This window comes from Gymnodraco acuticeps, unplaced genomic scaffold, assembly GCF_902827175.1.
Source record: "Gymnodraco acuticeps unplaced genomic scaffold, fGymAcu1.1, whole genome shotgun sequence".
NCBI classification, from domain to species: Eukaryota; Metazoa; Chordata; class Actinopteri; order Perciformes; family Bathydraconidae; genus Gymnodraco; species Gymnodraco acuticeps.
Genome location: NW_022990334.1, coordinates 2,247,017 through 2,263,578, shown reverse-complemented (window position 1 = coordinate 2,263,578; position 16,562 = coordinate 2,247,017). Strand labels below are relative to the sequence as shown.

The 16,562-nt window shown below is 42.9% G+C and overlaps 2 protein-coding genes across 3 annotated transcripts; both read left to right on the top strand.

Annotated features, from left to right (window-relative positions):
- The first annotated feature begins 830 nt into the window (after positions 1–830).
- xiap (X-linked inhibitor of apoptosis) lies at positions 831–16,344 on the top strand. 2 transcript variants are annotated; one of them, XM_034223275.1, is made up of 8 exons: positions 831–981; positions 3,396–3,680; positions 6,774–7,341; positions 8,580–8,679; positions 8,769–8,847; positions 14,708–14,747; positions 14,889–15,071; positions 15,556–16,344. In XM_034223275.1, exons 2-8 carry the CDS (start codon positions 3,441–3,443, stop codon positions 15,747–15,749), a joined length of 1,404 nt encoding a protein of 467 aa, XP_034079166.1. In that variant the 5' UTR covers positions 831–981; positions 3,396–3,440; the 3' UTR covers positions 15,750–16,344. The 2 variants fall into 2 exon arrangements, with proteins under 2 accessions (XP_034079166.1, XP_034079167.1); XM_034223276.1 differs by having other exon boundaries at positions 860–989.
- On the top strand, positions 9,843–13,338 carry LOC117550754. Its single transcript, XM_034223277.1, has 2 exons — positions 9,843–9,882; positions 10,346–13,338. Exon 2 carries the CDS (start codon positions 11,658–11,660, stop codon positions 12,867–12,869), a length of 1,212 nt encoding a protein of 403 aa, XP_034079168.1. The 5' UTR covers positions 9,843–9,882; positions 10,346–11,657; the 3' UTR covers positions 12,870–13,338.
- Positions 16,345–16,562: the final 218 nt, after the last annotated feature.

Sequence of the window (16,562 nt, the reverse complement as noted above, 5' to 3'; positions counted from 1 at the left end):
CGCTCAATGAACTACATCTCTGGTCTTGCACACGTCACACCAAGATGGCCGTCACGTTGGCACATTTCACCTCTTTCTTTCAGAATGAAGCGAAAAGTATTAAAAGAGGTGAAAATCACTACAAGCCTGGCCATGTTGAGAACTGTACATACACAAAAGGGGAGTTAGTCGGTTCCGTAAGAGCCGGCTTTACAAGGTTTCGATGAGTAACTAAATAAATTCACTTACGCGACTCTGGGATTTGTAGTCTTTCTAGTTGCGTATTTTTCATAGTCTTATATTTCAACAGTTTTAAGACAAACTGTGACTTTTTTGACATGGAAATTATTTTTTAAGATTGACAAACATCATATGTGTAATTCGTGGCACAATTCAAACGGGATCGAAAGATAATCTTTCTCTCCCCATTGACTTCAATACATAATTTTTCAGAAATAAGGTCCCATGGGGCGGAAGTAGATGGGCGTGACTTCGCCACGGGGAAATCTAACCATCGGAAGAACATTATTGTATGAAGTAATTTTGTTACTTTGTATTTTTTTTTTTCACAAGAAGTAGCCTTTTCCCCAAAATGATGCAAAAACCTATTTAGTTTTTTGTAGATACTTATTCAAAGTAGTGAGATAGTGAGTCAAAATAATGAATATGTAAGTCAAAATAATGAGACAGTTGGAGTTTCTCAATGTCTTGAGGGGAAATGGACAACCACATAAGTTATGTTTACCGTTAAACTGGTGCTTCCGCTTGAAAACCCCCATGCTAACAAGTTTCATTTTTTCCCCCGCAAAAAAATCCTATCTTCTCAATACGTCAGTGGTCAGCAGGGACGCGCAGGCAAACTGCGCATGAGTTGCTTTCACTTCCTGGAAGCGAGGGCGCGTCAATAAACAGTTCTCTTTAATCATTGCGGTCCCCTTTAGGCTGTGGTCACACCAGAGACTGGCTGAAATTGAAGACAAGAACTGACTTTGAACTTTTAAGGTAATAATGTAAGTTTTGCAGCGATAGTTTATCAAGTAACTTTTGTCCGCACGTTACGTAGACTAGACAAGCTAACGTAGCTAGCTAATGTTTGTAGCTAGCATTAGGTTATATCTGCTTTTATAAACCCAACATTACAGCTCGACAGAACAGGGCAAAGTCCAAATCCACTGTTTCTACCCGTTAATGATGGTATGCGTACTTTTAGGGCAGTATATTGCTTTATTGGTCTGACAACTGAACGCAGTGTTTGTAGTGTTAGCATGGTGTCAGCTGTCAGATGCGAGCAGCAGTCTGTGTTTACCTGGCAGAGACTATGGGACGGTTGTGAAGCTATTGTCAAGCTTCTAGCTGCGAGACCTTTCTGGAGTTTGCTAGATCAGTCATTATGGTCTGGCCATCAGAGGTGTAAGAATTACTCAGATCTTTTACGAAAGTTGCAATAATACATACAAAGTATTGGTACAACAAGTAAACGTATTATTTGTTCCAGTATGGCTCATATCAGATTTAAAAATATTATATTGTTGTGTTATAATTATTAATGTCAATGTTGCACTTGGTAAAAGTGTGGTTTATATAAATACTTAAATATACTGGATTGTATAAATACAGATAGTTATTGGTTGCTAGTACAAAATTGCCTCCAAAATGTAACATGAAAATACTCAAGTGAAGTGCAACTACCTCAAAATGGTACTCCAGCACAGTATTTCAGTAAATAGTTTAATTTCACCACTTCTGGTCGTTATTATAAGTGAAGGTGGTACGTGGATTTCTGAGTCAGGGTTTCCACCTAGTAGGTTTCACACTGACTCCATCAACTTGCAGATTCAGATACAAAATGCCTCAGACAAAATCCCCTTTTGTCTGACTATATCAAATTCAAAATGCATCCCAAAACTATTGATCTGGTGATTGCGTTTTTTTTTTAAGAATGCAGACGTGTTACAAAGTTCAAAGATCAGAAGCGGCTCCCATCATTGAAACAAACATAGTACAATCTTAAAGATAGCAGTAGATCAATAGCGCCGTATTCAGCAATGATATAATGTGGCCAGAAGGTAAGTCGTTTTATCAAGATGTGATACTGCTTTCCATTTTGAGATCAACGCTTCTAATACACCGCTGATGGTAAAAAAAACAACATATTTGACACTACAGAAGTTATTCTTCATACCTATGCTGTATTCTAATGGAATTCATGGGTTATGTGAACAATGTGGAGAGGAACAACTTTAAAGTTCCACCCCTGTGTGAAATATGCATGAATTGAGGTGTGTATCAGTGTCATGATGTGTTGCAACACATTTGTTCTTGTAACTAATGCACATCCTGTACCTTTAATGGATGCCACACCTGCGTAATGCTGATACTTGTAGTCACTTTTATCTAATACGTCTATTAAAGTATGTAGGACATAAAACATACTTTAATAGACCTATTTGATTATCAGTGAATACCTGACTCTCCTTTCTTGTCCCCAAGGAAGGGTTATTATTGTGGGCCTTAGGTATGGTGTGTGTTGTTGTGCTGCACAGAAATTCACTGATGCCAGACTATTTTATTGCAGTGCACTGAGCCGAAAGCCATTGCTGAGTCTCTGGTGCCCATCCCTCACATGGATGGTCCAATGGCACCACGTGATCACACTTTAGTGTTTCTCTTAAAGGTGCAGTGGCCTTCCATGTGCCTGGTTGTGCTGATAGAGAGTAGGCCCAGAAATACGTTCGAGAAATGGACTAACATTTGATAAATTCATGGATTCGTTTTTTGGAATGGTCTGTTTTGGATGAGTTTATTTATAAATAACATTTGAACAACAGGGCAATTTTTAAAGGCTTTACAAAAAAACATTGATAGCATTTAAAAAGGCAAAAAGAAACACATTATAAAATGTCATTTTTACAAGTTTTAAAGAAAGTAATTAAAAAGCCAGGTGAATACATATTCAAATGAGCTGAAGTAGAATAACAGAGGTATAAAGTACAAGAATAAATGTTACAGTAAGATATGAATAGTTATTTTAATAAAAGGCAGGGGCAAGAGAAAATAATCTTTCAAAACGCTTTAAGTCTTTGTTTACCAGATATCTGCTTTCTTGAAAGTAAGTCAATTCAGCAAACTCAAATATATTACAAAATAAAGAAATCTTATTGAACTAAAACCAAAACAAATGATTCGTCAACTAAGAGGAGACAGTCCCAATTAAACCACCAAACTGATTGATTTCGAAATACTTTTTTGACGCTTTGGGTAAATTATAGTCTGTTAGCTCATAGCTACTTTGTTTACCTTTTACTAAGTGAGTGCTAAACGTGCAGCAAGCTTTCTCTGATATTAACTGACCTTTTTGCTGGACAAAATGTACTTTAATACCTGTCGTATCTTTTTTTCTTCTATTTCATGTGTAGACGTTTGGTCCACCAAGTTTCAGCAGTTTCCTCCCTGGTTCCATCATGTGTGATCTCAGACAAGACAGCGATTTGGAGACAGATCACATGGCTGATTTCTCCCAGATAAACATTCGCCTGGACTCATTCCGCGGCTCCAGTCTGGCCCAGCAGGTGTCCGCAGAAAGACTGGCCCGTGCCGGCTTCTACTTCACCGGCTACGCTGACCGTGTCCAATGTTTCAGCTGCGGGATGACCGTGGAGAACTGGTGCAGGGGAGACACGCCTGTGGAGAGGCATATAGAGGTAATCATAATGAAAAAACTAACATGGTTTAACTTTTTAGTTTTTCATCCTGTTCTAATGCTGCGTTCACACCGGACGCGATGCGAATATTCGCTTCGCTCTAATAGCTCCTATCGCATCGCTCTAGTCTAATTGTGCGTTCACACCGGATGCGATGCGATGCGAATATTCGCTTCGCTCTAATCGCTCGAGTTTCACCCATAGACTGTATATATAAAGGTTTCACCGCGGCTGCCAGTTGTGTTTACTCGCATCATTCAAACAAGACGCGCTGGCTCGGGAGCTACAAGTTACAACTACAACAAAATGAACATATTTTACCGTGATTAAATTGTAATACACGTTTCTAAATGATGCCGACGTAACAACATACTGATACCGGTTAGTAAAAACCATGAATTAATGCTTGACAACTCTGCAGACAAGACGGCAGGCAAAAAACCTTTTAGAATGCTTGTTTTCTGAATGGAGATTGGGTCGACCAGGCTAAGCTAACGTTGTATATGCTCACTCCACACTCACAACAACGGCCTACAGACATAAATAAACCAGCGACTGTATTCACCATGACACAGACAGTCTGTGGTTTGTACTTGTTTAACTTTTGTACAGTTTCTGAACAGATATGAGGAGCTGTGAGCTCTGAGTGCTAACTGCTAACAGCTGATGTTTTCTGGTTGAATGTCAGTGAGGGCAGGCTGAGATCCTCACCGCTGATTGGCTTCCGCGAGAACGCGTCACGTGAATTTGACGCTCGAGTTGAAAAAATTGAACTCTCGTGTTTGACGCGGCACCGTTCAATCGCGTGAGTCGTGCCGCGTCCACCGCTTCATGCTCGCCGTCGGAGCGAATTCGCGTCTGTCCGCATCTCTGCATTGACTTTACTTGTAATCGCCGCCCCCAAACATCGCATCGCGTCCGGTGTGAACGCAGCATAATTCATACTAATCCCTTATATTCTCAGATCCACAGATAACAAAGTTAACTGTAGCATTTAATTATGCGAACAACACACAACAATGTGTGTGCTCTTTATTAACACAGCAACAAAATTCATCCAGGAACCCATTGGAAAATGTTCAACACTTTATGTTTCCAGTGTAACACATTGACACTGTCCAAGGTAAAACATCACCAAAAAGGAACATACATTTGAGAGATTGCATGTGTTAACCACAAAACAATGGTGAATTATGTCCTTAAAAGTACAATACAATATGTTTCTACTGTACAGTATTAATCTGAACATTCTCTTTTTATTGTTTTTTTATTATTATACTTTTATTATTCCTGGCACTTACTGGCACCTGTCTCTTTCACTGTTTTTTTTATTTGTTTTTTTAGGGCATGTGTAATACATTTCCATTATAATAATGTATTATATGTCTAATATAATTAGCGTATTGTTTGTTGTCTTGTTGTAGGAGCTATTGGCATTGAGATTTACATTGACAATACTGTGCTGTAACTAGGGTTGGGTATCGTTTGAATTTCCACGATTCTGATTCTACTTTTCGATTCCGGTTCTTAACGGTTCTCAATTCCGATTCTTTGAGGGGCAGGGTAAAAAAATGATACATGCTTCTTCCACCAAAAAAATTACATTTATTCGAGAAACTTTTACACAGGTTAGTTTACAGTAATGTTCACATTAGTCAGTCTGTTTATATTCACTGCTAACTGTAACCTGAGAACCACTGAAGCTACAACAGTGCAACTGTCCAACTTTTAAAGAACAGTTCTTGTTGAGAAAAACAAGCATATCTGCCTTCTCAGGCATACCGAGAAGAAATGTTTGAACATTTTAAAGTAAAATGCTTCAATCTGGTGCACTTTATGCAGAGTATAAGTATGTGAACATAACCAGTAACCTAACATAGCCAATAACAAATACATGTAACGTGTTTTATTTTTGTTGTTCATTCATATCTTATTTTACTATTTTATTTATGCATATTTTGTTATCTCTCCAGTTTAAAATGATATGTCTGGTTTACTGTCCTATAGTATACATTGGAATTATTTCAAACCTGTTTTATCCCAATAATTATAAAGGAGTGCCTTGGAAATATGTGTTTACATAAATTGTGATCAAAGCGTTTGAGACCCACTGAGATAACTTAGACTAAAGTGAACTATCTAAACACTCAGAGTCCTTTACCTCACTGAGCTGTAGTTATCAGCCTCAGTCTGACTGGAGAGGACTCTCCCTCCACATTATTGTAGAAACATCTTCTTCTTCCGTTAGAGCAGCTTGCACCAGATGCTAATAACAACAGCGCGTACCGGTGCACCCTCCCTCTCTCCCTTTCTCCCTCGCTCGCTCGCATTTTGGCTGTGAGCTGCGGGTGCCAGATAAGCCAACATCCCCCATTTTCATCACTTACAGCGCCCATCCTACAGGGCAAATGAAAAGTGTAACCGGGATGAAAAGGGTGTTACATTTACTTAATTATGAATGTTGTTACATCAAGGCTGAAAATTAGGATGAGCACCAACGGTCAAAACATTTGTTTTCCCTCCCAGAGCTGTCAGCCCTAGCGCCTCCACAGATCTGACGCCTAGGCGAAAATGGTTACGATGTAGGAAGTGTAGGTACAACGCTACATTTCCCGCCCCGCCGCAGTCATACAGTAGGCTACGGAGAGCGGCGAGAAACATTTCCTCAGGCATCGAAAAGCGGAACCGAAATTCACATTTCTAAATGATGCCGTTGGAACCGGTTCTCGGTACCCAACCCTAGCTGTAACTAGGGCTGCTCAATTAATCGTATTTTAATTGCAATTACGATTTTGGCTTGCAACGATTATGAAAACAACATAATCGAAATAAAACGATTGATTTTTTTTATTATTATTTGTATTGGTTTTTCAGTTGAATTATACTTAGAGTTCAGAGTAATCAACTGTTAAAAACATACTGTTCACATCTTTTTTTTTTCAATAAATGGATGTTTTCAAAGTAAATGGATAATCGGTTTAAATAATCAATTATTGACCCAAATAATCGAGATTATGATTTTTGCCATAATCGAGCAGCCCTAGCTGTACCTATTGTGCATATGATAATAAATAATTTGAATTTTTATTTCAGGTTTCCCCATCATGCAGGTTTCTGAGCTGCATCCACCGCACCAATTTCAACGCAAGTTTTGATACCAGCCTGACTAACGGTTCCACCTACAACGAAGAAGCAGAAGACATGGAGTTTCGATTGAGAAGTGGAGAGGTAGTCGATGAGAGCACCCACCCTATGGTCCCTCACATGAGGAGCGAGGAGGCCCGGCTTCGGACCTACTCTGCCTGGCCCTCTACTGCTCCAGTGAGACCCCAAGACCTGGCCCAAGCCGGCCTCTATTACCTAGGGGAAGCCGACCACGTGCAGTGTTTCTGCTGCAACAACATGCTGGGGGGCTGGGACGCGGGAGACACCGCCTGGGGAGAACACGCCAAACATTTCCCCAATTGCTCGTTCATCCTCGGCAATGATGTTGGCAACGTCCCATTAGCGGGGGGGACGGTGGAGGAGGAGTGTGGGAGTAGACAACAGGCAAACGTTCGAGCCCAGATGGGGAGTTATGAAGAGAGGCTTGCTAGCTTCGCGGCTGTCCAGCACCCTATTGACCCCGAGAGGCTGGCCAGAGCTGGCTTCTACAGCACAGGTAGAGCAGTGATGAAGACTTTTCTCTGAGCATTATGCTTTGTTTTGTTTTATAAATGTATCATTTAATTTGTACTGAATGAGTAAGGGTTTGAATACCCTACTTTCAATATTTCAACATGTTATACAATTTGTATTTATTCAAAAAACTCTTCAATTATATATACTATAAACTAGAGGTGAGAATCACCAGGCTCCCCACGATACGATATTATCGCAACACTTAAGCCACGATACAATAGTATTGCGATTCTACGATATGCTAAATATTGCGATACAATTTAAACATATTACGATACGATTTAAACGCGACCGGCGCATTTCTGATTTCTTTCTCTGCCGACTCCATCTTTGTTTTGACTTACCTCCTGCCAATCCCACTGACTTTACCCATGGCTCAGCATCATTCTAGTAGTGGATTGAAAAAGCAATTGTTCCCAAAAACTTTGATTTGGATTTCCAATATGAATAGTTTATATTAATAGAATATCGATACTTGCCGTCCATGTATCGTTACAATATCGCCACGCAAAGTATCGCGATACTATGCGGTATCGATTATTTCCCCCACCCCTACTATAAACTAATAATTCATCCCCACTGACACAATCATATCAATGCTTGCCAAACACACAAGAAACCTGAGGCCTTTACTGAGAAGACAGTTCAGCATACCCTGGATTTCTTTGTGTTATCTGGCTTAACTTACTCTAACAATCGCTATCCCGTTAAGCGGTCCTATGACACTGGTTATGAGCTAAGTAAGTCAACCCAGGGTTTCTCAGTTCGGCTACAAGCGCACATTCTGTGATTTATTGCGGGCTGTCTTTCTTGCATTTAGTAGTTTAAACCTTGAACAGTGTTTGTTTGGGATTGGAAAACGACTTCATAGCTTTAAACTTCACACACAGAGCTCTGATTGGTCAGTATACCATGCTTTTACTCGAGTAGATCTCTTATCTCAAACATAACCTGCTCCAATGCAGGTTAGGTGTTCAGCATTAGTTACCATGAAAGTCTACCCCGGTAAAAATGTAACCAGCGTCGTAGTTTACCCTGAATTTACCTCGCTAACCCCAAATCCTGCCTCGTAGTACAGCCCACTGCCCAGCCCCCCATCCCTTATCACACACATGTACCCACAGACCCATGACGGAGAAGTAAAAAAAAATAATCTGATGTTCAATGATTGTTTGGGGTATAATTGCACAAAAGATTTAATTGTTTGTGTCCTTGCAGGTGCAAGAGACATGGTCCTGTGTTTCCGCTGTGATGGAGGTTTGAAAGGATGGCAACCTGAGGAAGACCCTTGGGAAGAACATGCGAAACACTACCCTGGGTAACCAACCATGATGGTCCCTCTTCTAATTCCTAAAATGTATAGTAGATTTAGTTCTAACACAACTTTTTCTGATTTTTTTTAAACAGATGCAGCTTCCTGTTAGCAGAAAAAGGACAAGAGTTTGTTAACAACATCCAGCTTCAAGACCCTCGACGAAATCGAGCTGTAAGCATTCATTGCATTTACTTTTCCTCAAGTTATATCTCTCACAGGCTCCGCCCTCTACTGGACTCTATGGGTACTTCCCCTTGATCCTATCATGCAAGCATTCATCCACTGAGACTTTCTCGACATAGCCGGCCCAGGGGCGGGGCTACCTGAATGCTTGCGCATCCCTTTCTCTTCAGCAAGGCAGTGAGACGCAACTGAGTGAAGAGAGACGGATAAAAATCAAATACGAAGAAAATGGACTCACCATTGGTGGATCAGCGCCCCTGTCCTTCGTGTCCGGGCACCATAGAAGGCGCCGACCCCCACCGTCAGTGCATTGAGTGCCTGGGGTCCGACCACACGGTGGCCAACCGTTTGAGGACTGCTACATCTCGCCGGTGGAGCACCCAGAGCTCGACGTGGTGGAGATGGAGGACCTCGAGGAAGGAGTGCCCTTCGTGTTCGCCATACCAGCGGACTGGGCGGGTCCGCTCGCCGGGGAGAGGGACGACGATTGCGACTAGTGCTGTAGCGACGCGTTGATGACGTCGACGCGTCGACTTCAAAATATCGTCGACGACATATTTCCGCGTCGACGCGTCGCTACACACACGTGGGTCACCCAAAGCAACAAGCAGTTCGCAATCGCACTTCAAACACAATGGAGACTGAAACGGCTACCACCTCCTCCTCACAGGATTGCGCACGAAGCCCCCAAACGAAAACATCTCGCCCTAGGTCTTCAAAAGCATGGGAATATTTTAAAGTTAGTCCAAAACGCAAAGATATTTATATCTCACTGAGACTGCTGCATAGCCTAGCAGAAGCAGCAGCTAGCTGTGGTGGCTACCATTAGCAGCTAGCATTTGCTCTCCGATTTTTACATAAAATGGAATTATGGATTATAAATTCAATCATTTTTTTATACATAGACGTTAAAAACCTATGGATTAACCGATTCAGCCGCGTTTTTTCTCATTTTAATGCCATTGAACACGTCTTTTGATCAGATTACGGTGGTGAGACGATCTCCCGAGAAGCTCTGTGAAGGTACGTGTTGTGATGACTGTATTTGCTTCCCCTGTCGCGAGTCCGGATCACTCAGTGATGATACTATATACCTACATAATCTGTGGAGTCTCAGCTTTAATCGGATATATTGTATGTGCAGCTACGATAAGTAATAAGGGTACTTTTATCTTGAGTTCTGTGCCAATGTCCGTTAGCATTTTTCGCTCAGGGGTCATTTAGATGCTTCTTATGAGACTTGTGTTTTGTTTTGGTAAACATGGTTTGTGTCGTCAGTTAGCTGAGATTATTTCCGTTAATCTGGTATAACACATTAATAGGTTCTTAAATATTAAGATCCCCTGAGACACAGTATCGTGAATTTTTTTTTTTTACATTACGTTTTTTATAAATTGAACAACAGAAAAATAATCGTTAGATTAGTCGACTAATCGATCAAATAATCGCCCGATTAATCGTTTTCAAAATAATCGTTTCCCCCCAGCACTAATTGCGACACCTCGTCGTCTGAGGTTTCCGTCGACCGTCAGGAAGGCCAGCTGCACAGGTCTGCGCGACAGGACTTCCCGGCGGTGATGACTAGCGGCGTGCAGGCTTGCCGCTGCCACCGAGGCCAGTGAGCTGCCTACGTCAGGGCTTCTATGGACCGGCTACCGCAGCCGGTCGTGTGATGTCCCTGACCACCGTCGCGTCACGTGTGGCTAGGTCTGGCCAAGAAAGACCGAGACGATCGATATCCGCATGCTGCCGCTGGCTCGCCCTCAGGCCTCTCCGCAAGAGAGAGAGCGCCCAGCGGTGTTAAGGCGGAGAGATAGGCGTCGGTACAGAGCTCCTGGCGCGCCCTCTGCCTCTGCGGTCCGTAACGGCCCAGTACCGGCCCTCACGGGGTCAGACAGACCGAACCCGGCGGGCCCCTGCTCCGGCTCCAACGCAGCGAAGGGGTACTGGGTGGGGGGCTCGTCCCGGTGGAGAGAGGGGATTCCTCCGGCAAGGATGCAAGGGCAAATCCCGCCTCCTCCCTGTTTGACCCCACGGTAACAAGGTCGTCTTTTTCAAATGAAAATAAAAGAGATAACTTGTATTCCAGTCAGAGTGTCTTTTCTTTCCACACAGCCACGTAATGTTGACCCTACAGATTCCCCACTCGCTGCCCAGGTTGTTACTCCAGTAAAGGAGGCAGCTAGTGCGCGGGTGAGAGTGATAAACCGCGCTATGCGGGTACAGGGACATTATTGCCGGCGTAGCACATTTAACGCAGAGTGTAAAAACTCAGTTTGATGCATTTCACTGTTTGGGTGAAAGCATCATGGCGGGGCGCGTGCTCCCACGCGTTCAAGGCCCTCAGTAGAGAGTCGGCCCTTTTTGTGTCGACCCCCCATGGGCAGAGCTTCCCTTCGCGGGGAGTTTTGCGGCGAGACGGGTCGCCAGAGAGTACCACAGCTTTATCGCTGGGGCCCCACAACTGATTGCACATCCCCTAACACAGTGTTATGGGGAATGGAAGCGCAGCTGCTTGTTAACGGAGTGGATGGACAGGACGCTGAGACTGGGTTATTCACTCCAGTTTTGCAGCATCCCTCCTCAGTTCACAGGCATAAGAGAGGCAAAGCTATCATCCCGAGAGAGCTCAGCAGAGGTTCAGGCCTTGGTGCAAAAACAGGCAGTATCTGCCCTAACCCGCAAGACAGAGAGGTGGGGCATTATTATACTTCCTGGTTCCCAAAAAGACAGGCGAATTCAGGCCCATTCTGGATCTTCGCAGTCTGAATCTCTACATTGCACGTAGAAAATTCCGGATGTTAACTATAAAACAGTTACTGGGACTGGTGCAGCCAGGCGATTGGTTCACAACCATCGACCTGAAGGATGCTTGCTTTCATGTCGAGATTGCTCCGAAACACAGAAAGTATTTGCGTTTTTCCTTCATGGGGGTGGCCTTCGAGTACAACAGACTACCGTTCGGCTACTCCCTATCCCCACGCACGTTCAGTAAATGTGTGAGGGACAGGCTAAGACAGGGTGGATTGTCGGATAGTGTTGTTCAGTCTATCCAGGCTGCTAGAGCGGGATCCACCACAGCCTGTTACCGGCCGAAGTGGCTTGGATTCCAGCGATGGTGTGAGGAGCGGAAAATAGAGCCCCTATCTTGTGAATTGGGATCTATTTTGTCTTACTTACAGTTACTGGTGGACAGAGGGCTTGCTCATTCCACCGTGAAAGTGTATGCAGCAGCCATCTCGTCCTGCCATGAGGGATTTGGCGGCAGGTCAGCCTTTTCTCAGCCACTAATGTTACGTTTTTTACGGGGGGTCAGGAGGCTGCGCCCAGTAGTGCGCGCCTCCGCCCCGCAGTGGGACCTGCCGCTGGTGCTCGAGGCTCTGGTCACAGAACCATTTGATTCTCTGGAGCTCTCCTCCATAAAAGCACTGTTGTGGAAAACAGCTTTGCTACTTGCCTTGACGTCAGCCAAAAGAGTCTCCGAGTTAACCGCTCTATCGGTGCTCCCGAGTTGTTTAATGATCCGGGTGACACTCAGACCGAACCCCTCCTTTGTGCCCAATAGCCTAAGGAGTGCGTTCAGGTCGAGGGCTATTCAGTTGGGGGGCTTTAATCTTCCACCCCATAGTGGGGCGAGGGAGGCTAAATTACACCTCCTCTGCCCGGTGCGTGCGCTAGCGTGTTATGTGAAGCGCACGGCTGCCCTTAGACGCACTGAACAGCTGTTTGTGTGCTTCGGGTGCGGGGTGATCGGGAAAGCCCTGTCCAAGAAACGCCTGGCAGGCTGGCTCTGCGAGTGCATTGCACATGCCTACGGACAGGCGGGGAAAGCTTTCCCCACGGGGGTCCGTGTGCACTCTACACAAGCCATGGCTGTGTCAACAGCTTTATTCAACGGCGTGAGTGTGGAGGACATATGCACGCCAGGCCCCTTCATAAAGTTTTATCTCTTGGACATGTCTGGGTCCTTTTCATCGTCTGTGCTTGCTGGGACAACACAGGACTGGTGAGGAGGGACGGGGGCTGTGTTGGTCAGTGGGCATCTGACCCCCTCCGTGGGCGTAATGCGCTTACGTTTTCCCCCCGGGCCCCGGGGGACGTGACTCGCACATTGGCCCATAGGTGCTGGAGGACTCTTTTCCCCCTGCTTTAGGGCAGGTGGGGGGAGTCCTCCACGTCATAGCACACCTCCGCGGGGTAAGCGCGTCAGGGTGTGCTCGGTCAGCCGCAGCCTCATTTTTCTCCACGGTTACGACCGAGGGAGAGGTGAGTGAGGCGCAGCGGCTGCTAACCAGAAAGCCGGTCAGAAACAGTGAGATGGAACAGTGTTGTTGTGGGACGACAGCGCATATATACATCGGGGCCTGTGAGAGATATAACGAGGGGTTACGTATGGTAACCCTTGTTATGTAAACACAGGCGGAGCCCTCTACTCAGGGGCCCGGTCTGTCCTATGCTGCTTGCTGAAGAGAAGTGTAGGATGACAGTGAGGAGGCGAGGCCTCCTTTTATACAGTGAGATGCGCGCGCATTCAGGTAGACCCGCCGCGGGCCCGGCTACGTCTAGGAAGTCTCAGTGGATGAATGCTTACATGATAGGATCAAGAGGGAGTACCCATAGTGTCCAGTAGAGGGCTCCGCCTGTGTTTATATAACAAGGGTTACCATATGTAACCCCTCGTTATTGTTGACTTTCCCAACTAATCAGATTGTAAACCTTGTGTAAACATGACCCGGATTTCCTTAATCAGAGTTGAGTGAAACACACCCAAGTTTCCGGCCAATGATTTGCTTATTGGCCAGAAAATCTGACCATGTGTTTGGATGTAGCACATGCTTATGATAGATCCAGCTAAAGTAATGCTATGACAGCAGTGTGTTCGGAGGATGAACGGGTATATTATTATTACTCATAGTGGCACTGCTTTGTATTAAAAAAACTTAAATCCCAGATGGCTGAAATGGAAAAATATCTTTAAGCAGCCTTCAGCATACAACTTTGTCTGTATGTACTTTTGAAGCATCATCAATCTGAATTAGACAAATCAAGTGTTGTTGATATATTGTGGAATTAGTCTATAAGAATTAAATGATGACTTTGTTTTACTATTCTGCCTCAGGAAGGAATTATATACTTAAAGGTCACTTATTATGCAAAATCCACTCCATTAACCAATCACCAACCAAGGTAACCCCCCACCTTATCACTTGAATCTCCTCCTAGTGCACCATTGTGTTATTTTTAACCAAATATCTCTCAGAGGGGTGTGGGGAGTGGCTCCTTATTTTCATCTAAAGTAACATACAGAGAATCAGCACTTTTTGAAACAGGGCTGAAACAGAGGGGATTATGGGATGCTACAATGCATGATCTGTTTGGTATTTCGAGCCAAACACTTCAGAGACATGTTTTGTATATATCTGTTGATGAAAAACTATATAATAGGGGACCTTTTAAGAAAACCAGCAACTTCTTGACTTCAGTTTAGCTCTATAATGCATTGTTAAACAAGACAGATGTTGTCACCCATCTCTAATATTGGATTAGACCTGCTAATCGGACGTCTTTCCTGCCAATTTGGGCATGAGGAACAATTACAGAAACCAATAACTACATCCATGTGCATATGTGCTCGTAAATGTATAAAGTTATTTTGCAATTAAGGGAATTTAGATTTGTGTTGGACGAATTGACAAACATGTAATACTAAACATACTTAAATAATGATGCTTTAATGTTAATTGGTCTCCGGACAATTATAAGCAAATCAAATCTGTTGTTGCCTGTAGTGATGTCACTTGATGTGCTGCTTGCCTTAACCTGACCCTATCACCATGTTTGTTTCCAGACTTCAAGTCATCAGAATGGGTTTTCTGGTCATAGGAATGGTAAATATGAACATTTCCCCCTTTTCTAATTGAATAACTATAGAAAACTTCTCATGTACAGGACACGACTAATTAAATAAAGAGACTGATTGAAACAAGTTGTAATCTATATATATACTAATGTGTCCTCTTTGTTTTCAGAGGTGCTGCGGTCCGACATGGCTCAGAGGGCCATAGAGGCGGGTCTGGAGCCCAGTATGGTGGAAAAGACCATCCTGGAGAAAATCAGTGCGACTGGCTCAGGCTACTCCACCCTGGAAGCTCTAATGGACGATTGTTTCAACGACACAGCAATGAGTGATGCTGCCTCGTCACAGAGTCAAGGTACTGTACACTCTGAATGCTAAACCAGCTTCATATTATAATCAGAATCAGAATACATATTTTGTTGTTCCGGGAAAAATGTGGTTTTGTGATAGTTGCTCCATTTTTAAAAAAAAAGAAAAGATTAATAGCAATATAAAAATGTTTTGCAAACGTAAAATGTCAGGGTAGAAAAGTGCAATAATAAGATATAAAATAAAAAGAATAGAGGTATTTATACAAACATAGGGAGTTAAATGAAAATGTCCAATAAATGTAAATGTATTAATTTAAAAGTAAAATCAAAGTAAAAATGTGCACATTGTAATACAAGATGTAACATGTATCTCACACAGTATATTATACATTGGTGTATTAGCATTAATTAAATATGAATCCTGTTTATAAATGCTAATATTAAAATACTGATACTGACTACATGTAACAAAGCCTATGTAATAGTCATTTAATATTAATATAATTCCCCCCCCCCCCTTTCTTCCAGATGAGGACCCACTGGAGAAACTACGGAAGCTGCAGAGGGAAAAACAGTGCAAAATATGTATGGACAGAGATATCTGTATTGTCTTCATTCCATGTGGTCATCTGGCCACCTGTAAGCAGTGTTCAGAAACGCTCATCAAGTGTCCAATCTGCTGTGGGGCCATAACACAGAAGCTCAAGACCTACATCGCCTAAGGGAATCACAAACTCTTGCCAAATATTAATGCTGCTTTCGCACGATCTCTATATTGTATTTTAATAAATAATGTAGATGCCCTGTGACATATTTAAAGACCATGTTGTTTGTTTGAGTATGAGAATAAAATAATGAGTCTTCACAATCACTGAGATGTTAAATAGCTCTTAATACTGAGATGGTTTATTATAAATAGTTGATGTTGATTTTATAGATAATAGAAACTTGTAAATACACACTAAAGAATAATTATTAGCAATGCAACCTTCTTTATTGCCAGAGGTGCCTTTCTCTTGGTTGATGTACTCGTGTCTTTTTGTGTGTTTTCTTTTAGGACATTTTCCACAGGGTAATTGAACTAGTCATCTCATTGTGTTTGTTTTATACCCTTATGTGTCCCACTTGTCTATTTTGTCTGGCTCTTTACTGAAATATATAAATATCGATCCCTAACTGCCTGTTGCTTTTTAACTGACACAATCAACTCTAATTAGGGGCCGACAATTAATCAGTGAGTTGTATTAACCGTTCCATCGTGCAATCTGTTTGGTCATCAAGAGTGAATAAATCTGAATGTTTGGACTTGGAAATGTTTTTCTTGCTTTGAGTTGTCTTATTTCTACTAGTCACAGAGGACACCAATGCAACTTTACCCACATAAAGGTTTATATAACTTTTGAATACCAGTATCTTGAAATGTCCAGAAGGAGACGTTACATGTTTAATGAACTATAACCGTTTGTGACTTTTGCATAAAGCTCCTGAAGTTATTAATATTCAAAGAGAGCTCAAATAGTGTTCAGATGTTAATA